This window comes from Ceratotherium simum, chromosome 23 (genome assembly GCF_057802395.1).
Source record: "Ceratotherium simum simum isolate JZ-2026a chromosome 23, ASM5780239v1, whole genome shotgun sequence".
NCBI lineage: Eukaryota > Metazoa > Chordata > Mammalia > Perissodactyla > Rhinocerotidae > Ceratotherium > Ceratotherium simum.
In genome coordinates this window covers 10,633,600-10,658,172 of record NC_141922.1, presented here as the reverse complement: position 1 = coordinate 10,658,172, position 24,573 = coordinate 10,633,600, and the positions used below count along the sequence as shown (strand labels likewise).

The following is a 24,573-nucleotide window of genomic DNA, read 5'->3' as shown; positions in this document are numbered from 1 at the left end:
CATGTGCACCCAACCACTAAGCCACGGGGCAGGCCCCCAGACACACTTTAGATTCAAGAAATAAATGGTTGGAAATTTAAAGGAAGTGAAAAGTTATACCATGCAAATAGTAATCAAAAAAAAAAAAAGAGCTGGAGTGGCTATACTAATATCAGACAAAACAGACTTTAAGACAAAGATTGTTACTAGAGACAACACAGCATTTTATAATGATAAAAAGATTAATACATCAAGAAAATAAACAGTTGTAAGCATATATGCAAGTAACAACAGAATCTCAAAATACATGAAGCAAAAAATGACAGAATTGGAGAGAAATAGAGAATTCAATAATAATACTTGGAGACTTGAATACCCTGATTTCAATAAAGGATAGAACAACTAGACAGAATATCAGCAAGGAAACAGAAGATTAGGACAACACTAAAAAAACCCCAGTAGATCAAAAAACATCTTTAGAACATTCCACCCAAGAACAGCAGAATACTCATTCTTCTCAAGTGCACATGGAATATCTTCTAAGACAGACCAAACGTTAGTCCATAAAACAAATTTCAGTAAATTTAGAATGACTGAAATCATAGAAAGTATGTTCTCTGACTCCAGTGGAATGAAACCAGAAATCAAGAACAGAAAAAAAGTTGGGAAATTCACAAACATATGGAAATTAAACAACTATTCCATATAACTGATGGATCAAAGAAGAAATCACAAGGGAATCCAGAAAATACTTTGAGATGAATTAAAACAAAAACATAACATACCAAAAGTTAATGGATGCAAATAAAGTGCTCAGAGGGAAATTTACAGCTGTAAATGCCTACAATAAAAAAAGAAGAAAGATCTCAAATCAATAACCTAACTTTCTATCTTAAGAAACCAGAAAAAGTGTAAACTCAACACAAAGCAAACAGAAGGAAGGATATAATAAAGATTAGAACAGAAATAAACAAAACAGAGAACATAAAACAACAGAGAAAATCAACAAAATCAAAAGTTGGTGCTTTGAAAAGACCAACAAAATCGACAAATCTTTAGCTAGATTAACCAAGAAAAAACTCAAATTACTAATATCAAGAATGAAAGAGGGTACCTTACTACTGACCTTACAGAAATAAAAAGGATTATAAGGGAGCAGTAAGAAAAACCGCATGCCAACAAATCAGATAACCTAGGTGAAATGGACAATTCCTGGAAAGACACAAACTACCAAAACTGACTCAAGAAGAAACAGAAAATCTGAATAGGCCTATAACAAGAGATTAAATTAGTAATGAAAACGTTTTCCTCGATGCAAAGCCCAGGATCATATGACTTCCAGGTGTAGTCTACCAAATATTTAAAGAAAAATTAATACCAATCCTTCACAAACTCTTCCAAAAAATAGAACAGGAAGAAACACTTCCCAATTCATTTTTGAGGCCCATATTATCCCGACAGTAAACCCAGACATAGACATCTCAAGAAAGGAAAACTACAGGCAAATTTAAGAACCATTATGCTTCTGGAGGACAAAATGGAGAGGAGTTCAACTGGTACAAAGTTTTAGTTACATGAGATGAATAAGTTCCAGAGATCTACTATATAACATAGCACCTATAGTTAACAATATTTTATTGTGCACTTCAAAATTTTCATCTCACATCAAGAGTTCTTACCACAAAAAAGGGGGGGGGGAACACAAGGAAACTTTTGAAGGTGACGGATATGTCTATTACTTTGCCTGTGGTGATGGCTTCACAGATATATGTGTATGTCTAGACTCATCAAATTGTATATATTAAATATGTACAGTTTTCTGTATATCAATTATACCTCAATAAAGCTATTAAAAAAAAATTATGCTCCAAAGGATACCATCAAGAAAGCTGACAAAAAAACTCACAAAATGGGAGAATATATCTACAAATCATATCTGATCAGGGACTAGTGTATAACCCTTACAACTCAACAGTAAAAAGACAAATAACCTAATTGAAAAATGGGCAAAGTTTTTGAATAAGCATTCCTCCAAAGAAGATATAAAAATGGTCAATAAGCACATTGGTCATTAGGTCTCACTGGTCATTAGGTAAATGCAAATCAGAACCATAACAAGATATCACTTACACCTACTAGGGTGGCTACTATCAGAAATAAATAATCAAAAACAGAAAATAACAAGTGTTGGCGAGGATGTGGAGAAATCTGAGCCATCATAAATTGCTCGTAGGAATGTAAAAAGGTATGACTGCTTTGGAAAACAGTTTGACAGTTACTCAAAAAGTTAAACATAGAGTTACCATATGACCCAGCAATTCTATCCCTACGTATATGCTAAATTAATTGAAAACATATGTTCACACAAAACCTTGTACATTAACGTTCATAGCAGCTTTATTCATAATAACCAAGAAGTGGAAACAACCCAAATGTCATCAACTAATGAATGGGTAAAAAAAATGTGGTTTATCCACACAATGGAATATTATGTAGCTATAAAAAGGAATGAAGTACTGATACATGCTACAACGTGGATGCATCCTGAAAACATTACGCTAAGAAGTCAAACACAAAAGACCACATATTGTGTGACTCCATTTATGTGAAATGTTCAGAATGGGAAAATCTATGCAGACAGAAAGTACATTAGTGATTGTTAGGGGATAGAGCGAGGGGTGAATGAGGAGTGAATGCTACTGAATATGGAGTTTCTTTCGAGGTGATGAAAATGTTCTGGAATGGAACAGTGATGATGGATGCACAATCTTGTGAATATACTAAAAACCACTCAATTGTATATTTTAAATGTGAATTTTATGGTATATAAATTATATCTCAATTATGAAAAGACTAGATGATCCAAATATTTCCATTAACAGATACCTTGAGGAAAAAAGTATTTTGATTCCTTTTTTACATGATAAATTTGAGATGCATTAGAGAGATTAAATGTAAAATATTAAATGATCAAAATTAGAACTTAATATAGGATATATTTGTATTCAGAAACTATAAAGAAAAAGATTAATAAATTTGAGTATATTAAAATGTAAGACTTTTGAATGATACCAGCATAATTGAAAAAAAAGAAAAGTAGTGGACAAGAGAAAATATTTATAACATATATAACAAAGGATTAACATATGGAATGCACAGGAGCACATAATGAAAAGATAAATCAACAGAAAAATGGCCAAAAGATATGAAGTAGTAATTCACGTAAGAAGAAATACAAATATTCAATAAACATCCGAAAAGTTACACAGAATCTCAATAACAATAAGTGAGGTGCAAATTTTAAAAATTACAAAACAATGTCTTCCTATCTTAAAAAAAAGATTGCTTATAAAACGTATTAGCAAAGTAGTGTCAAAATGAGTACTAGCATGGATGGACTATCAGTACAAGTGTAAATTGATATTACCTTTTTGGAGAACAACTGGCAACATTTTTCAAAATAGACATATTTAAACCTGGGAATTCCATTTCTTTTTTTTTTTTTTTTTTTGTGAGGAGATCAGCCCTGTGCTAACATCTGCCAATCCTCCTCTTTTTTTGCTGAGGAAGACTGGCCCTGGGCTAACATCCCTGCCCATCTTCCTCCACTTTACATGGGATGCCGCCACAGCATGGCTTGCCAAGCAGTACGTCCGTGCGCGCCCGGGATACGAACTGGCGAACCCCAGGCCGCCGCAGTGGAGCATGTGCACTTAACCATTTGCGCCGCCGGGCCGGCCACTGGGAATTCCATTTCGAATATCTAATTCCATTTCTAGTATCTATCCTAGAAAAAAATTTACACAGGTACACAGAGTGAAATGTAAAAGGATGCTCTTTGCAGCCATGCGTGTTATAGCGAAATGCTGGACACCACCCAAATGTCCATCTGCAGAAAAATGGTTAGAATCAATCTGGTACACAGCCCCTACCTTTCCTGGATACCCAAGAACAGCATAATTTCAGGGAAGAAATTAATTTTCAAAATAATACTCACAGTATGATCCTACTGATACAAAGCAAAATGAAACAAAACTATCTTCTGTACACCAAATTGTTAACATCGCTATGTCCGGGAAGGAGGCTGGGTTAGGAAGCAGTGAAGTGGACCTCCATTTCTGAATTCATGTACCACATTATTGCTTGAATTTTTTACAAGAATTAATAAACATAAGACTTAAGTAAAATGTTAATTTGAAAAGTGTAGCTGTTGTTTAAGCAATACTGTTTAAACCTAATTTTAAATCTCAATTTTAATTCATAATAAAGTATGAGAAGGAAATTCTTACCTTCCAAATTTTCAACTTTTTCAATGTTGTTTAAAGCTAAATTCAAATATTCAAGTTTCTTGAGTTTGCTAACATTTTCTGAAATATACAAATAATGTAATTAATTAACCTTCAAGATAAAATACATTTTTACATAATATACTGTGAAAATGATAAAGAGAATCCAAGGATTATTATAGTTATCAAAACCATGTTGCTTTTCTAATCTATACCTGTACATCATATATTGTTGGTTGCCTATGCCGCGTCCATTTCTCCCTTTATCCTTCCTAATGGAGCCCAGTTCTGCTCTGTCTCTATCCAGCCCCAACTCCAGGGGGTTAGGCTGAACCAAGCTGGGCTAGTGAATGGCAAGCTCATGTCCCTTGCCAGGGACAGCTCAGGACCCCAGGCTTAAGTCAACCAGCCCATGGCAACCTCCTGGCAACTGTGTGATGCAGGAGAGGGCACGTACACCAAGTACTCACAATCAGATGAGAGGGAAAGATCTATATTCCATGCCTGGGGATTTCCTTTCTCTTTTTCCTGCTGGATGTTAAAAAGGAAGAAACTATTATCCTTATTGATACTCATAATCATTTTGCAACCATGACGGAACCAGCCATAGGATGAAGGCCACTGTGGCTGGTGGACCATTGAGAAGGAATCAACCAACCCTGGAGACTGGCCTACCTCTAGACTTAGAGTTGAGTAAGCTATTAGATTTCCTTACTGGTAAGCCACATTGAGTTACCTTTTCCTTTACTTAAAGCTCAAATCAACCTGATACAGGACTATCGTCTTTAATACATATGAAAACCCACGTAGGGGCCGGCCCCATGGCTTAGTGGTTAAGTGCGCGCGCTCCGCTGCTGGCGGCCCGGGTTCGGATCCCGGGCGTGCACTGATGTACCGCTTCTCCAGCCACGCTGAGGCCGCGTCCCACATACAGCAACTAGAAGGATGTGCAACTATGACATACAACTATCTACTGGGGCTGTGGGGGAAAAATAAATAAATAAATAAAATTATTAAAAAAAAAAAAAGAAAACCCATGTAGGCAAAGCAATAAGCATAAATAAGTCAAGGAACCGCTGTAGGATGGGGCCTTTTAAAAACAGCTAATAATCCCATAGCTAACAGTGCTGAGTGCTTTTATATGCCGTGTAATTTTCTAAGCATTCTGCATATATTATTTCACTTAATCCTCATAATAACCCTACGAGGTATAAACTATGGTCTCCCTTTTACAAATGAGAATACCAAGGTTCGGAAAATTAATCCACTTGTTCAAGGTTAAGTGGTAAAGTCAAGAAATTTGACTCCAGAGCGTGGCACTAAATCATTACACTATACCTTAAAAAGAACAGTCCTTTCTAAGAGGACATGGATGTAGAAAACCCAGCTAAGGAATGTGCTCTTGGGGCAGCCTCACTTAAATAATGCCTTCTCTGCCCATTTTTCAGGGATATTATGAAGATCAAATATGGTGATTTACAAATATCACCATTATCGTCATTAATATTTCATCTAAAATTTACAAAATGTCATATATTTGTTCCCACAGACATGAGAATAACAATATACCTCTCTGAGCTTCAGTTTACTCATTTTTTAAAGTGAGGATTTCAGAATAAATTACTAAAGTTTCTCTCAGCGATTCAAGTATTCTAAGTAATACTGATGTTTACAAAAGGTTCTCTAGGCAACCTCTGAGCATTCGATAGTCAGCAGATTTGTAGAGCTCCACGTGCCAAACATTATGATAGATGGAGGGTTTAGTCTGCATCCTGAACAAAAATACCTATAGTTATCATCGTTAAAATTGCCAGCCTACAGCAAAATACCTGTTCCTTCCCTACATTTGTGATATGTATATATTTCACATTGTCTAAATGGGAAAAGAGTTATACAGTAGGAAAAAAAAAGATGAGATTAGTTTGGGAAGGATTTCTTAAATTACCCCTTAAGAACAATGGGCCAAATTGGTCAGGAAAAAAAAAATGCTCTCTAAGTAAAAATGCACAGAGCCTCTTGGGCAGCAGGAAGGCAGTCAGCGTTCCAGCCCAAACCATCCCAGAAGCAGTTGCCACCAAAGGCCACAACTAGTCCTATACACTGGTAGGGGACCAAACCCCTTGCCAATTCAAGCAGCTCATCCAGGCCTGAGGCCTATCAGGAAGCTGTTAGAAATGCAGGTTCCAGGTGCTGCCTCGTGGCGCAAGTGGTTAAGTGTGCGCGCTCTACTGCAGCGGCCCAGGGTTTGCCGGTTTGGATTCCTGGCGCGCACCGACGCACCACTTGTCGGGCCATGCTGTGGCAGGCGTCCCATATAAAGTGGAGGAAGATGGACATGGATGTTAGCCCAGGGACAGTCTTCCTCAGCAAAAAGAGGAGGATTGGCAGATGTTAGCTCAGGGCCAATCTTCCTCAAGAAAAGAGAGAGAGAGAGAGAGAGAGAGAGAGGGAGAGGGAGGGAGAGGAGGGAGGGGAGGGGGGGAGGGGAGGGAGGGGGGAGGGAGGGAGAGAGGGAGGGAGAGAGGGAGGGAGGGGAGGGAGGGAGGGAGGGAGGGAGAGAGGGAGGGAGGGAGGGAGGGAGGGAGGGAGGGAGGGAGGGAGAGAGGGAGGGAGGGAGGGAGGGAGGAGGAAGGAAGGAAGGAAGGAAGGAAGGAAGAAAGAAAGGAAGAAAGAAAGAAAGGAAGAAAGAAAGGAAGAAAGGAAGGAAGAAAGGAAGAAAGAAAAGAAAGGAAGGAAGGAAGAAAGAAAAGAAAGGAAGGAAGGAAGGAAGGAAGAAAGACAGAAAGACAGAAAGACAGACAGAAAGACAGACAGAAAGACAGACAGAAAGACAGAAAGAAAGAAAGAAAGAAAGAAAGAAAGAAAGAAAGAAAGAAAGAAAGAAAGAAAGAAAGAAATGCAGATTCCAGGAGCCCACCCCCCACAGGTTCTGAGTCTGTAGGTCTTGGGTGGGGCCTGAGCCCCACTTTAACAGGACCCCTGAAGGTCCTCAGCTCAGCTCACACCTGGATCAACACTAAGCCAAGCCTTCTCCCAGCCCATCTGTATTCCCCAATGAGGAACAGAGCTTCTGGAAAGGCAATTGCTTTGCAAACTTCTACCTCAATGGCACAAGAGCAAGTCTGAATCCTAGAGAAATAGTTTTACTTGCTAAATAAGTGCCTAAATGCCTATGGGTGGAGTAGCACTGAAAATTCCCATTATTAGGATTTAAAAGAGTGTTTAATTTAAGAATACTTTGGAAGCAAAAATTTAAGCTTTCTCACAGCTCTGAAAAGGACTGAAATACTATGCTACTAATTAGTAATTGTGATGGACCCAGCTGTGGAGATTACAATTTCGGGAACTCTTTTAGATCTGTACAATTAGGAAGGCTCTTTAATGCCCCTGTGCATGAAAGCTGGTGGTTTTCTATAACAGCCTTTTTAATTGAACAATATGCCAGAGTTTCTAATTTCTGGTAAAGTAAAAGATGCCGAAAATAATTATCTGAAGAAATATAAAGAATTTTAATAAATCTTCAAAAAATGATGCAAAATCTAGGCTTTTTGCAACCCTAGAGGCAATTTTCAATTATCCACCAAACTAGAGGCAACCACATCACCGGGGTCTCTCAACCTCAGCAACTAACATTTTGGGCTGGGAAATTCTTTCTTGTGGAGGGGCCATCCCGTGCATCACAGGATGGTTAGCAGAATCCCTGGCCTCTGCATGCGACATGCCATTAGCACCCCGTCCCCCCAACACACACACACTTGTGACAACCAAAAACATCTCCAGACATTGCTAAATGCCCCTGTTGGAAACCACTGCCCATCACCATGGAAAGTTAAAATATAACCTTAAAAGCTGACCTCTGGGCTCCAGTGCCAGAACCCACGCAGGTTGCCACTCATTCTGCCCCATCAACCCTGACTCCATCCCTTTTCCTGCAGCTCTGTTCGGTTCTCCCTTCTGCTCCTACCTTCATCTGGCTGGCCTGGGCACCAAGGGGTAAGGGACAGTAGTAATAACAGCCGCAGCAGCGCTCATCTAATGAGTGAGCACAATGCTCAGCACAGGGTTTCCTGTAGTCCTCATACCAATTCTGTGTGTTAGAGTCATTATCCCCACTTTACAGACAGCAAGATGAGGACTGGACAAGTAACTGACTGGCCTAATTTGACGCAGCTTCTAAGTGGCAGAGGCAGGGTTGAAACCCAGGTCTACCTGACCTCAGGGCCTGTGCCTGCTCTTACCACTAAACTACACTGTTGCTTTTCCCAGGGTTGGGGGACACCCCTTCTGTTTCCATGTGGCAGGACCCCCATTACAGTGACTCCACAGACCTCCCTTCTTTCTGCCCCTTAACTCATTCTTCCGGTGTTGGGAGGTGGGGGATACCAACTTATCTGATGGGTGAATTGGGAGAAGGAACTGGGCATGCCCAGTCCCACACTCTCTTCTGGCTTCTGGGATCTTCCTGCCAGCACAAAGCACATGGTCTAGACCTCCTCTGGCCATAAAGCAAGGGGCCACTCTGGGTAGGGGAAGCCTGTGGTTGTCCAGTTCTGCAGGTGACCGGGTGAACAGGTTTCATTCTGGGGGCAGAATGGAAGCCTATTTGGGTGCAAGTCTAAGCCACCCTCTCCAGAGAGCTTTGTCAGTGATAACACAGATTTATTGATGTTCACCCACCTGACTCATGTATTCACCTCTCGTTTCATTCCAGACTGGAGCAGTAAACAGGGGCGTAATTGTGGAACCCCGTCAATACCCGATAGGGAGCACAATGCCTTGCACATACACATTCTCAATACATAGGGCAGAAGTGGCTAACACAGGCTGTGGTAATCTGACAAGGACTTACTCCACTCCCACATAATCCTCTCAGTTTCGCAGTGATGTAAAACCATGACAAATGCCTGGATTACATCCTCCTCCCTTTCAAACTTTTAAAAAATCAAGCTATGAATGAGCAAGTCAACTAATGTGCTCTGGCCTTTACCCGTGCCTCCCCTCTCTTTGATGGCCATCCCCATGGGCAAGGAGACTGACCACATGTGGAACCATTCAGGGAAATGTTCTGCACACAATTACTGAGAGGTAGCTGTGTCTACCTCCCCATGTAATTCTGTTTCAGCTATCCCCTTCCTCTAAGAATAACACCACCTTTTCCAAAGTTCTCCCATTCAAAATGTTAAAGAAACCACGAGAACCAAGTCCTGAAATCTTACCAATTTTTCCTATGAGATTATTTTGAAGGTATAGGATTTTTAACTCTCGGCACCACTTGTCAATATGTTCCAGTCTTTCTATTTCTTGCTGATGCAAGGAGAGTTCCTCCAGGGAAAAAATCACACAGTCATTGTGTTCAGCATTCCGTCTAATGAGATCTTCTGTGACTGAAAGAACATTTGTTACATATTACATCTCTGTCCCCGTGTTCATTATCTGGTTATTACATAACTAAGGCATTGGGTTTTCTTTGCAGTTAAATGTCAATTCTCCAGGGCCAAGTGATTTTCAAAAGGAGAGAGATCATGGAAGCGCTGCCTCCTGCTGGAGTTTTTGTGATGTCATGGTGAGTCAGAGGGAAGACATGATGATACCTTCGTCTTTTTTGTGCAGGGTCTACATACATTTTGGTGTATGGATGGAGAAAGAGTTGATGGATAATGACTATAAGAACGTTGATATGGAATCTTGTGGTGGTATCATGTCAAACTGGATGAGACCCACTAAGTCATCCAAGACGGAGCAACTCGCTACAGAGAGGGACAGTCGGGCTGACAGAGGGCAGAAATATGAAAGAATCTCCCACCGTTCAAAAAGGAAAGGCTCACTCATTCATTCATTCAGTTGATATTTATTAATTTAACTAAAGTTGAAAAGAAAGGAGAGGAACACTCTATAGTTTGCATTGCAATCTTATAAAGCAATCACCACTTGGTCTGTTTCCAGGAGGAGTGAAAGAAGCTGCTCATGGGAGGAGGGGTAATGAGAGGCCCCTCCCCGCTGACAAGAGTCATTTGTAGCACTGGGCTGGCCTGACCCAGCTGGTCGGGACTGTGTGATGATGACAGAACCAAGGGACTGGAGACAATACCCTGGTCCATGGCTGGAGCCAAGAACAGGACAGGAATCCTCTTCACAAGAGGCACTGAAATCAGCGACATAACGACAATGGAGAAACCCTGCATTTCCCAGCACTATTAAAAAGATTACTAATCCATTTGAACCCTCACATTTTAGGTGGAATGTAGAAATACTGCCTGTCCATCCCAGGAGATAATAAAGATTCATTTATTGCCATTTTCAAGGTGCCAGGCACTGTCCTAAATGCTTTGCGTGTATTAACATATGAGTAGGTATCATTATTATTTACGTTTCTCAGCTGAGGAATTGAGGCACAGAGTTTAAATAACTTGCCCCCAGGTCTTGGTAGTAAGTGCTAGGGCCTGGTTTAAGTACAGGAGTCTGGCGCCCGACCACGTCCTCTTAACCACAATGCTACACTGCCCCAAACATGAGCAAATAAGAGCCTCTTGAGATTTCTCAGGCTTCCTAAATGTACAAGCTCCTCTAGCTGAGACAAAGTTCTTCATAGCACCTTCAGCTACCCCACTTCTATGCCACATCCTTAAAAGTGGAGTTTGCCCTTTTTTATGTGAAAACATGGATCAACTTGATCATTTGTGTGCAATTAGCTGAACCCTCTGCTACTTCTGGTGGTAGGAGACAAGGCTGCTGGCAATGACAGTTCTTTGGAAGAAAGACAAGGGAGACACAGAAGTTGAGAGATTAAAATACCATATATGGGGAATGTCCCTGCTGCTAGAAGCTTTGGCTCAACTAACAGACAGAGATGGCTGTAAACCAGGCCCTGGGGAGCGGCAGGCCAAATGGCTGGGAAGAAGGCTAATAGGGCAGCCCCGGCAGCCCTGGCTCACTGAGTTCCCTACTGCCTGCTGCACTCCGCTGTCTCTGGATGCCACTGCCAGTACGTAAACCAGCTTAAACAGACTCCTCTATTCAAGGAAAAGAAGAAAAAACTTTCAGAAAACCAAACCTGTAAGAAAAGGACATTAAAACTATTCTCCACACCTCCCACCACCAAAGTTGGTTCTAACAATCAAGTGACATTGAATAAATGGGTACAGCCAAGTTGAGGATACAGCAAAGCTGCTGGGCAAAGTCAAATGTATTATCTGTATCTATAATTTATCTACAAGAATTATCTCAGCAAGGATGCAACGTGGGTTAAGGGGTTGAGATGGCACAATCAGTGCTATTTTGGCTAACTTAATGAAATGTGGAAATTATCACCCATTAAGACCCTCAATGACTAACAGTGTATACGTGACTTAAATAACACAAATCCATGGAGCAGGGGGTGGGTTTTTGGAGGCCATGCTGCCATTAGACCTGGAGTCAATGGGGGCCATGAAGACGTGCCCATCCAGAGCCCAGGCCTTCCCCTCTAGACCATGCCCCAGGTAGAGGAACAATGGAATTCTCTGGCCAAGGAGCCCCCAGCCTGCCTCCAAGCCCTGCACTGGCTGCTTCTCCAGGTCTATTCCTGAAGACAGACTGCATCATCAGGTATGCATCCCTACACTCAGGGGTGTCCAAGGAGCAACTATTTTCTGGGGACGTGGAGAGCTTGGATGTGTAGGCTGGAGTATCCACCCTCATCCATGGGCATGAGGGACCAGGATAGAACCAGGGATGGGAAGAGAAGGGAGGGGTGGGCAAGGGAGCCAGCTCTCCCCAGTCATCATGTTCTGGCTCAGAACCCAAGAAGTTTGAGAAACTTATATTAAATGTAGCCTTCTGGGTCGTTATGAAGGCATACTTGTTAAGGGAGGAAAATGCATTTTATTTGGCAGTTTCATTATAACTTGATACATGGGCCTCCACTTACATTCTTTCCCTGGATCCCCAGTTGCCCCAGAAGGCTTAGTGGGGTATCCACATTGAAGATATAAATCTAACAGGAATCCCATAGGAGCTGTCATCTACAGGTCTGTTAAGTCGAATGTGTTCAGGGGAATTCTGAAAGCACCTTGCTAAGCATCACTTGGTCTCTGGCCTGGGATGGCTATAGCAGCATCTGTGCACCCCACTGGGGACACAGGCTCCTCCAGGGCTACAGTCTTCAAAGCTTTTCTGATTGGTCCAGCCCTAAAAACCTGCAGCTTCCTCCAACTGTTGACAAAGCTCCTACTGGTACCAAATATCCTTCCTACGTTCTCTTGCTACACTTTTATTGAAATTTAAGAAACTCTTTTCAGTATGCTATTATTTGCATGAATTTGATCATTTCCCTGCAATTGTCAAATCTTCCCTTTCAGAGTCAAGTAGATATTAGGAAGGAATTATGTTGATCCATATCTCCTGACCATAAGAATTAAGATGATAAAAATTAGTAATAGTTGAAAGGGGTGGGGGGTAAGGGAACCTCCCTTATCATAAATAATTTACACACACACACACACACACACACACACAAGGGAGAGGAGGGACTAAGAGCTCATTCGGCACAACAGGGAAGTTTGCCCAACAGCAACAATTATACACAATTAGGATAGATTAAAAGAAAATGGAGGGGCCGGTCCCATGGCTTAGCAGTTAAGTGCGCACACTCCACTACCGGCGGCCCAGGTTCAGATCCCGGGCGTACACTGACACACCGCTTGTCTGGCCACGCTGAGGCGGCGTCCCATATACAGCAACTAGAAGGATGTGCAACTATGACATGCAACTATCTACTGGGGCTTTGGGGAGAAAAAGGGAAAAAAAGGAGGAGGACTGGCAATAGATATTAGCTCAGGGCCGCTCTTCCTCAGCAAAAAGAGGAGGATTGGCATGGATGTTAGCTCAGGGTTGATCTTCCTCAAAAAAAAAAAAAAAAGAAAGAAAGAAAAGAAAATGGAGAATGACAGAGGAAGGGAGAACTGTGAAGGTCTGGAATTTCCCAGCAGCCCTTTTCTGAACTCTTCTATATTAAGCAAACTGCTGTGCGGCACACTGTTTATAGCACTCACGAAATTGTTGTTACACAATACCACCTCACCTGTAATGGCAAACACCATTGCAAAGCCCAGAGTCCCCAAGAAGAAATGTGTTAGAATACCTACGTGGGGTATAGAGATTATAGTGTTGCACACTTTCAAACAAGAAAGTATTCTCCAGTTTTAGGTACTATATAATTTAGACCAGACATTCTTTAACTCCAAGGAGCACTGTTCCCCTTTAGAAAGTCTTACTCCAAATAATACAGCACTGAATTTACCGGAAATCATTCTACGGATTTGAAAATGCTTTGGAAGCATTAATATGTCATCATAATACTATTTCAAGAGAGATGGTATTACAATGCCTATCATATAGTACAGAAGAACACGCCAAGGCATTATGTGAAACACACTGCTTTCAAGTCCTTATTTTGAAAAAATTCAAAGAGCAAAATACAGAACTCAGATGAATTCTGAGAAGTGTCTCACCCATAGAGGATCACCCAAGATCTGCAGGACTGGAGGAATGAGGGGTTGGTGATGAAGAATATAGACAGTTTTAACCACAGATTCACACTTATCTCATCACTGCTGAGGAATCCAAAGGTTTAACCAAAACTCATCAGCTAGCCCAGGGTTCTTTTCAATTCCTCACTATGATTGGGTTCTCGATAACTAGAGGGAGTGTCAATAAGATGACTTTGTCGGGTAGCGGTGCAAAGGGCAGAGGAGAAGGTTTCTGGAATACGGGAGGTTGTCATGCTGTTTGCTCCTACAAAGCTTTTCAGTGTATTGAGCAGAGTTCTAGAAATTCCCAAAACCAACAATTTAGTGTTCATTCCTTCTAAGGCTTTATATCATGTTTCATAAACAGCCCTCTATTTCTCGCTAGATTAGGAAAAAATCAATAATATATGTTTATGGCAGATTTTTCAGAATTTTTAAACATCTTGAAAGACTTAGCAGATACATACATGAAATTGAGATTTAATAGAAATGAAGGGGTTACAAATAGGTGAAGGTTACCTCTTGTAGCATCTAAACTTTTTTTTCTTTTATTGTTTTCAATGGAAACTTTTAAAAATAGGATTACTAATTTGCCCTGCCTGTTTTTTATGGACTCAGGGTCATCATAATGAGCATTGGTAGCCATACTGTACCCTAATCCAATGATACTGTTAGGGGCTATTTACGTAGAGAGTGCTATTAACAAACACGGATAAAGCGCTATGGGGTAATGAGAGAAATATACAGAAAGTACAATGGGTACAAAGGAGGGAGTTATCAGTGCTACTAAGTGACAGCAGCGAGGTCAAAAGAGGCATCATGGACAAGCAGCCTGAGCTGAATCTTGAAATGTGAGTAGATAGCTGCCAGATAAACAAATGAGGAAAGGGCACTCCAGGCTAAGCGTGGATGCTCTGATGTGCTGCCCAGTTCCCCCTTCGAAACTGAAGGATTAGGTCCTCTAGCTGCAGGGAGCTCTGCCAGCAGACAGCCCTCAGCTGCCCACCTTCTTCAGAAGTCACCTCAGCTGAAGAGACACCTCCACCAAGGTCATGCCCCTTCCCAGGGAAGCCCATGTCCAATGACTGGTTGATGTGGGGCTAGAAAGGCCCAGCCCTCTCACCCCAACTTGGGAAAATGAGAGGGTTATTCCAAATTTAGAGCTCCTTCCAAGTTTCCAGGTTGGTTGGCTAAGGCCCTTGTTAAGATGCATCACAGCCCAACTCCCCTCTCTGCCATTCTTGCTTTCTTCTCTGCTCACTCCAATAACACTCCCTAGTAAGCCTCCCGCACACCAATCTCCATCTGAAGGTCTGCTTCCTGGGGAACCAGCCTGGAAGAGCTGATAGCAGAAGTGGTGCAGGAAAGCAGATGCTAAGACGGGACTTTGGAGTCGGATCCTGCTGCCTGAGTGGCAAAGAGGAAACCATCACAGGCGGCGGGTGGAGCACAGACAGTGTCCAGCACAAGGTGGCTGTGTGATGTTTAACACTCGCACTGTTATTGAAAATAAATGGTATCTCAGTCCGTTGAGAATACTATAACAAAAATACCATAAACTGGGTGGATTATAAACAACAGACATTTCTTTCTCACAGTTGTGGAGGTGGGAAATCCAAGATCGTAGCACCAGCAGATTCAGTGTCTGGTGAGAGTCCATTCCCCACTGGTGGTAATCTCACATGGTGGAAGGAGCAAGCCAGGTCTCTGGGGCCTCTTTCATAAGGGCAATAATCCCAATCAGGAGGGCTCTGCCCTTATGACCTAATCACCTCCCAAAGGCCTCACCTCCTAATCACCTTGAGGGTTAAGATTTCAACATATGAATTTTGAGGGGACGCCAACATTCAATCTATAGCAAATGGGATACTAACGGAAAGGAATGCACTAGTAACTGTGACATATCAGGCATTAGAGGAAGATGGGGGAAATGGTAACTTAAAGGACTATTGTATTGGGTGGCTGCTGTTAAGCACAATTGATAAGGAAAGGCTGAGAGTGACTAATCAGACGTTAAAGCTAAATGTGAGGGCCGGCCCGGTGGTGCAGCGGTTAAGAGAGCGCACTCCGCTTCGGTGGCCTGAGGGTTCGCTGGTTCAGATCCCGGGCACGCACCAACGCACCGCTTGTCAAGCCATGCTGTGGCGGCATCCCATATAAAGTGGAGGAAGATGGGCATGGATGTTAGCCCAGGGCTGGTCTTCCTTGGCAAAAAGAAGAGGGTTGGCATGGATGTTAGCTCAGGGTTGATCTTCCTCACCAAAAAAATAAAAAGCTAAGTGTGAAAACCAGAGTACTACATGGGTAGCATATAAGGAGGTTTTCTTCTTGAAACCAGAGGTAGAAAGGGCTGAGAACCAGGACCAGGGATTAATCTAAGAGTAGCAGAGACTTCGGGTTCCAGACACGATGGAGTCATAGGGACAGGATTTAACCTCCAGCCTAAAACAACTAAAACCCAGACAAAATATATGAAAGTAATGTTTAAAAAAAAAAATCGGACATTAGAAGATCAAAGGGAAATTAGAAAGTATTTTGAACAGAATAAAAAATGAAAAAAAAGCATATCAAAATGTGTGGGATATGGCTAAAACATAACTTGGATGGAAATTTATAACACTAAATGCCTATAGTAAGAAAGAAAAAAGGTCTGAACATCAGCTTCATCTTTAAGAAACTAGAAAAAGAACAAATTAAACCCAAAGTAAGCAGAAGAAAGCAAATAATAAAGATTATACCAGAATTCAATGAAACGGAAAACAGAAAAACAACAGAGAAAAATCAATAAAAATTCTTCAAGGAAATAAAATTGGTAGACTTCTAGCCAGACTCATCAGTAAGAAAGAAAGAAGACATAAATTGCCGATATCAGGAATGAGAGAGTGACATCATATAGACTGTACAGATACTAAAAGGATAATAAGGGAGTAATATAAATAACTTTATGCTAATAAATTCAAGAACTTAGAGTAAATGGGAAAATTCCTTAAAAGACATAAACTACCAAAGCTCACTCCAAAAGACATAGATAAACTGAACAGCCTATATCTACTAAAGTAATTGGACGTGTAGTTAAAAACCTTCCCACAAAGAAAACTATAGCACTGATGTTTCCACTGATAAATTCTACCAAACATTGAAGGAAAAATAATACCCAATATACACAAACTCTTCTAGAAAATATAAGAAGAAGAATACTTCCTAAGACATTCTAGAAGACCGGTATGACTCTGAGTCCAAAACCAGACAAATAGATTACAAGAAAAGAAAACTACAGACCAATGTCTCTCATGAACACAGATGCAAAAATTCTAAATAAACTCTTAGCAAATCAAATCCAACAATATCATAAAAGAATAATACATCATAACTAAGTGGGGTTTATCCCATGTATGCAAGGTTGGTGTAACATTCACAAATCCATGGAATACACAATAATAAGACACCAAAAAAAAAAAGATAATATCAGTAGATGCAGAAAATGCATTTGACAAATCCAATATGCATTCCTGATTAAAAAAAAAAAAAACAACTTGCAGCAAACTAGGAATAGAAGGGAACTGACCCAACTTGATACAGGGCATCTATAAAAGGCCTACAACTAACATCATACTTAGCGGACGAAGACTGAATCCTTTCCCCTAAGATCAGGAAAAAGGCAAGGATATTTGTTCTCACCACTTCAACATTCTACTGACAGTTCTAGCAAAAAGGCAAGAAAAAGAAATAAATGGCATCCAGATAGTAAAGGAAGAAGTAGAATTATCTCTCTTTGCAGATGACATGATTGTCTATGGAGAACAACCAATGGACTCTACATAAAGAGCTACTAGAACGAATAACAGAGTTTAGTAAGTTGCAGGATAAAAAATCTATATGAAAAAAAATCAAGTATATGCCTGTATACTAATACCATTTACAATGGCATCAAAATACAAAATACTTCCGGATAAATTTGACAAATATGTGCAAGGTCCACCCATTGAAAACTATAAAAAACACTGCAGAGATATATTTTAAAAGACCTAAACAAATGGAGATATAGATCTTGTTCGTGGGTCAGAAGATTCAATATTGTTAAGATGTCCATTCTCCCCAAAGATTTAACACAGATTTAACACAATCCCAGTCAAAATCCCAGCAGCCGTTTTTGTACAAATTGACAGGATGATACTAAAATTCAAATAGAAATGCAAAGGATCTAGAATAGCCAAAACAACTTTGAAAGGGAACAATAAATTTGGACAACTAATACTACCTGATTTCAAGATTTATTATAAAGCTACCGTAATCAAGACAGCATGGTATTGGCATAAAGACAGATAAATAGACCAATAAATCAGAAAAGATAGTCCAAAAACAGATCCATACATATACGGACAACTGATTTATCGAGAGGTGCAATGGCAATTCAATGGAGAAAGCATGGTCTTCCAGAAATGTTGCTGGTGCTACTGGATTTCCATATTTACAAAAAAGAACTTTAATCCACACTTCACATCACCTTCAAAAACTGAGTCAAATGGATGATAGAATAATGTAAAGCCTAAAATTATAAAACTTCCAGGAAAAAAAACACAATAGAAAAAACTATGTGAACTTGGGCTAGGCAAAGATTTCTTGGACATGACACTGAAAGCAAAATCTACAAAAGAATAAATTGGGCTTCAAAACTTTAAACTTCTGCTCTTTGAAAAACACTGTTAAAGGATAGGAAAATACAAGCCATATACAGAGAGAAAATATTTGTAAATCACATATCTGATAAAGGACATACCCAGAAAATATAAAGAACTCTTAATTAGTGATAAGAAAACAAACAAATCAATATAAAAAATAGGCAAAATATTTGAACAGACACTTCACCAAAGAAGATATATGGATGACAAGCACATAAAAACATACTCAATATGCTTAATCATTAAGAAAATGCAAATTAAAACCACAATGAGATACACTAAACATCTACTAGAATGGCTAAAATAAACAAGACTGACTATACCAAGCGTTGGTGAGGATGCGGAGGATGGTGAGGATTCTCATACACTTCCAATGAGAACGTAAAATGGTACAACCACTCTGGAAAACAGTTGGACAGTCTTTTTAAAAGATAAGCATAAACCTACCACATGAACCAGTCCCAGGTATTTACCCAGAAGAAAAAAAAGCATATGTCCATACAAAGAGATGTATACAAAATGCACATTACAGATTTATTTGTATTAGCCCCAAACTAGAAACAACCCAAAGGTCCATCAACAGGTAAATGGATTAACAAATTGTAGTATATCTATACAAGGCAAAACCACTCAGCAATAAAAAGGAATAAACTATTGATAACACACAACATAGATGGAGCTCAAAATAATTATTTGGAAAGAAACCAAACTAAAAAAAAAAGTATATTGTATGATTCCACTTATATAAAATTCTAAAAAATGCAAACTAATCTGTGGTGACAGAAAAGAGATTTGTGGTTGCTCAGGGATGGTTGAGAGGTGGAAAGGAGGGATTACAAAGGGGCACAAGGAAACTTTGGGGATGATGGATGTGTTCGTTATCCTAATTGTGGTGATGGTTTCATGGGTGTATTCATATGTCAAAACACATCAAACTGTACACTCTAAATATGTGCAGTTTCTTGTATGTAAATTATATTTCAATGTAAAGTTGTTAAATAAAAGAGAAGCAGAGCTACAAAGAAAGTTAAACTCTCGGTCTAGGCAGGTCAGCCATGCAAAGGTCAGAGCACTAGTTGGAAAGAATGGGACCCTGACAAAAGGGATAGGTAAATCTGGGTTGATCCATGCCAAAATCCTCAATCCCTAAGCCCTCAGAGCATGCAGAAACGGCTCCTTCCTTCCCATCAAGGACTAGGATTCCCCTGTGCAGGACAGGAGATCCTCTCAGGACCTGCATGCACGTGCCCTCCCAGCAACTTGGTCAACAACTACATTTAAGTCACAACATTATCCGGCCAGGAATGTGCTGGGCCTGATAAGGGAAGAAAGGGACTCTATCTTGAAGGAGGTGCAGGTCCTAACCAATTGACACCAGCATGAGGCAGAAGTGCACATGTGGGAATGGATCCTATGGGTGTTGAATCAAGGAGGGAGGAACATGAAGTCAGATAAAAGAGACTTTTAATTTGAGAAGACTCCCTAGGGAGATAAAGAGCTTCAAGGACTCTGGGAGGTGTTGCAAACACGCTGCTAGGATGGTGCCAAGAAGCATGGAAAAAGTGATAATCTGTGTTATATGAGGTAGAAATACCAAAATTTCTGTGGCAAACAATGGAAGAAGTGAATAAAAGGCTCACAGAAGTGTATATGATAGAGTGGCTATACTATGTAAGTCTGGAAACCTAGTCGATAATTATGTCCCAAGGAGGGCCCAGAGGTCACGCCATTTTCTAAAGCAGTAATGAATGTGCTAGTGAAAAGGGCACCAGCATCACTAAAAAGTTCCGTGGTGGTTCTCCTCTGGCGGCCAGGGCTGACCCCAGGGGCTGCTATTACAGACCTGGGCTAACTGATAGAAATGGGGATGACCGACCCCCATAACAATGAAGACAGGTAGCAGCACTTATCTTCAGAAGTTAGGTGGATAGACGTTTTATAATGAGGGACAAGACTGGAGTGACAGCCAGTGGAGGTCTTACCCATGGAGAGCTATGGAAATGGTTCACAGAACATGACATTCCTAAGGACAATATAGATGGGCAGCCAACAAAGGTACTAGAACTACACAACCTCTACAATCAAAATACAACAGGGATTGATGACCAGAAGGCTAAGGACAATCATCTCAATAAAAATTCACAATTTCTTGCCCTGCGTCCAGACCTTAGCCAGTTTTTGGACTTGAAACTAGGGTTTCCAGATTTAGCAAATAAAAATACTGGGTGTCCTGTATTTTATCTGATAACCCACTGACAAAAAGAGAGGCTAGATCCCTAAGAGGAAGGTCTCTGCAATATCATAACAAGAGTACACGGCCACGAGTCCTCCAATCCTTTCCAAAAGGACTGAAGGCCATTTGTGTAACAGTACACTGGGAGACAGGGAATACCAAAACATAGTGAGGCCTCCTGGACAGAGTTTGAGTTGACATTAACACATGGAAACACAACGCATTGTGAAAATATTCTTATTAGAATGGGGATATGTGAGGGCCAGGTAATAAATGGAGTCAAGCCCATCGGTAGCTTACAGTGAGCCCACAATTTGTTAATCCATTAACACACGTTGAAGAATATTTGGGTTGTTTCCATTTGTTTCAGCTACTAAGAAAGCAGTTGCTCTAAACATTCACACACAAGTCTTTGTGTGGACACGTGTTTTCATTTTTCCTTGGTAATATCTGCGAGTAAATTGGGTGGGTCATAGGATAGAAACAAAATTTGCATTTAATTTTTTACTACTGTTTGTCTAATTTTTTGTTTATTGTTTTACAGAAGAGTGTCAGAGGAAACAGCAGTAACTGGTTTAGGAATGGGGCTTTGACATTCACAAATCCACCCTCCACCACCAGACTGTCAGCTCTTCCAGGGCAGAAACCCCATCATCTAGCCCAGACTCTGGATTTAAAATGTTAATTACGACACTTTCACAAGTTGGACTGTACAAAATTGTCATTTGGGGAGGTCAAAAACAGTGTTGGTATCGGAATGGTTCGATTTATTTAAATGGTTCAATCTAATATAAATAACTGTTAATCCTATCACTGTGCACATTCTCTTGGTGTAATTTAAACAAATACTTTCACAACACTCACTATGTCTGTAAAACAAAACTATTATGGTCTCCGTTTTGGAGAGAGGAGGCTTAGCCAAAGGGGTGAGTCACTCACTCACAGTCTCATAGGTAGGAGGTGGAGGAGGCAGGCTCGGGGTCGGCTGCGCTGCCTTCCCGAAAGGATCTGAAGGCTGCAGCTCCGAGACAGGGACTAGCCCACCACCACACAGCAAGCGAGGAGGCGCGAGCGCCGGACCCCGGGTATCTGACTTCCACCACCCGCTTTCATCAAGTCCGATGCTTTCTCGTCCACCCCCACCCCCACGCCCACCCCATTTAAGGGATGAGGAGCCTGAGCCTGCAGAGGCCGGGCTGCCCCGCCAGGCTTGGCAAACCGCGAAGGGCCGGGGTCCGCGGCGGTGGTCTCGGAGCTGACGCCGAGGGTCCCGCGGACACAGGATGACGCCTAGAAGGGGGAAGATCGAGGGCAGAGGTGGAAGGGGGCGCTTACTCCGGCCCATGGCGCCTCTCGGGTTCGTGGGCCCCGGAAGCTCGACCCCAACCCGGAGGACTCAGCTCAGGCTTCCCGATCACGCCTCTGCGCGTCCCCACCGGACTCGGGAACCATGGCAACGGGGACTCTACGGCGGCCGCGCGGGACCAGGCGGCGCCGCGTTTCCTGCGCTCGGGGGGGGGGGGAGCAAGGAGGCGGGACTCCGCGGTGGAGGGGCTCCCCGAAGGAGGTAGGGGCTCTCGCCGACTCAGACCTAGTCGTCTTCCGCGTCCCCACTCTCGACTTTCTGCAGACTGCTTTCCTTTCCCCAAATCGACTGGCCAGACTAAACAAAAGACCCACAGGGCGCTCTTATTTCCTGATGGGAGCTGCCTCCTAGACGTGCCTCTTAGCCAACCCTTTACTTTTTTTCCGCTTTTTGTGTTTTATTTAACACCTTCGAGTGGGGAGATCTGAATTTGACCCACCTTTCATTCACTAGCGGTGTGACCTTAAACTTCCTTAGCCTCCGTTTCCACCCCTGTAAGATGAGTAATAATAATAACCTGGCAGGATCTTTGTGACGCTTTAATGAGATAATTTGAGTGAAAGATGCTTTTTTAAAAACATCAGCTCAATATAAAGGTTAGTTGTCATTGTTAGATTCCATCTCTTTAAAGTCACCGCCCAACACCAACTTCCTGCCAACAAGTTTTCCAAAACCACCACAAATTATCCTCTCAGTCAATTTTCCCTACTCATCACTTTCCTTTTGTGTGTGTGAGGAAGATTAGCCCTGAACTAACATCTGTTGCCAATTCTCCTCTTTTTGCTGAGGAAGATTGGCCCTAGGCTAACATCCCTGTCCATCTTCCTCCACTTTATATATGGGACTCTGCCACAGCATGGCTTGACAAGCAGTGTGTAGATCAACGCCTGGGATCCAGAGCACGCGGACTTAACCACTATGCAACCCGGCTGGCCCCAACCCACCACTTTCTTAATTGTAAAGTATAGGAAGTGTCTCTCCTACAGCTCCCACTACTCCCCTTGCATTTCCCCAGGCCTCTCTCCAAAAGTGCCCAATGTGCTTTACCTCCATTCTGGACTAGGAAGGACGTCAATAAACTCATTCATTCTTGGATGTTCAGACGTTAGTGCTTTAATGTATTACACCTCCCAAGATTTGTTTTATTTTTAATGTATTATTATTACAAATTATTACCCTCTACCCTATTTGCAAAAAAAAAGTGCAATATGTAAAGACTAAAAAAACTTCTCCCATCCCTGTCATAGAAAACAATATGACGTGCATGCTTCTTATTTTGGTGTGTGTACTATGTTTGCATTTAAAAAGAAGATTCATAGAACAATATTGAGTGCAAAGAAATGTATTCTTTCAGCAGACACCTGTTAAGCATTTACTGTGGGCAGTTATTACTGTGGACAGTTATTAGGGTTTGCCAGGTGGAGACAAGAGCATGAACTGAGGCAGAGAGGCAGGAAAGCCAAACAAGGCAGAACGAAGGAGAAGCTAACCAGTTTAGCAATGGAGACAATTGCGTAAAGGGCATTTTTGAACAGTAAGCCTGAGAAATTAGATCAAGGGTAATGGAGACCTTAAATGCCAGAGGGCCAAAGGAACTGATCTGGAATGGTCAGATTTCAGGCACTGTGTGGCACTTCCATTGTGGGGACAGTGGGAGAAATATTTGGAGTTCCAAGGAGACTCCAAAAGCCACTCAAACTATAAATTTAGGTAACATCTGCTCCTACCCAAAAGTCTGGTTCTCATCATTTCACTATTTTTCAGAAGCAAGACAGTGTGGGGTGAAGAGTGTGACCTCTGGCTTTGAAGATCTGGTTCAAATCCACAGATGTATCACTATGGCAGTGGACAGATGACTGCACCTTCCAGAGCTAAAACTTCCCCATTTCCACATGAAGATAATGTTATAGGCAATCACCTATGGCTGTGCCACTGAGAAGTCAGTGTGCTGGTGTCTGATTATTCATGTCAGAAATGACATGCCATGAGCAGCAGGCTAGTTTAGCAAATATGCCTGTGCTTGAACTTGTGCATTTTGACAGCAAAGGATTCATCAAGGCTAAAAATTATCTAGCTTCTGGCCGGAAGCTGGTACCAGGGGGTATTCCAGGTAGAAAGGTTAGTTTCTAAGCTGACAGAGACATGAAGTCAGGCCTGGTATAAAGGATCTCAGCCCCTGAGTCAGAAGAGACATGAAGGAGACAATCCAGGACTCCAAAATTTCTCAAGAGCAATTGCAACCCAGGTGTCTGATATGTTGGCTCTGCACTTCTAGCCTCACCTTCAGCAAACTCACTGTTGAATTCTCAACCTCACTCTTAAACTCTCTAGTTGTTAAATGAGCCTTGAATTTTTCCTGTGAAACTTAAGGTTTCTAGAACTGAAGTATTCTATTTATTCATACATAAGTGAACAAACAATGGAGATGTCATTCTACCAGATAAAAATCTCTAAGGCATTTTTAAGCACTGTGTGCTCAACACTGCCCAAGTTCTTTGAAAGTGTTAATTAATTCTCACATCAA

The 24,573-nt window shown here is 41.4% G+C and overlaps 1 protein-coding gene across 1 annotated transcript in view; it reads right to left on the bottom strand.

Annotated features, from left to right (window-relative positions):
- Positions 1-22,073, bottom strand: part of DNAAF11 (dynein axonemal assembly factor 11) — a 92,375-nt gene extending 70,302 nt beyond the window's left edge. The window contains exons 1-3 of the mRNA XM_014787951.2: positions 22,019-22,073; positions 9,482-9,649; positions 4,269-4,346 (exon numbers count right to left, since the gene is read on the bottom strand). Of these exons, the coding sequence (XP_014643437.1) occupies positions 4,269-4,346; positions 9,482-9,649; positions 22,019-22,028 (256 nt within the window). The 5' untranslated portion in view covers positions 22,029-22,073. The remainder of the gene's footprint in view (positions 1-4,268; positions 4,347-9,481; positions 9,650-22,018) is intronic.
- Positions 22,074-24,573: the final 2,500 nt, after the last annotated feature.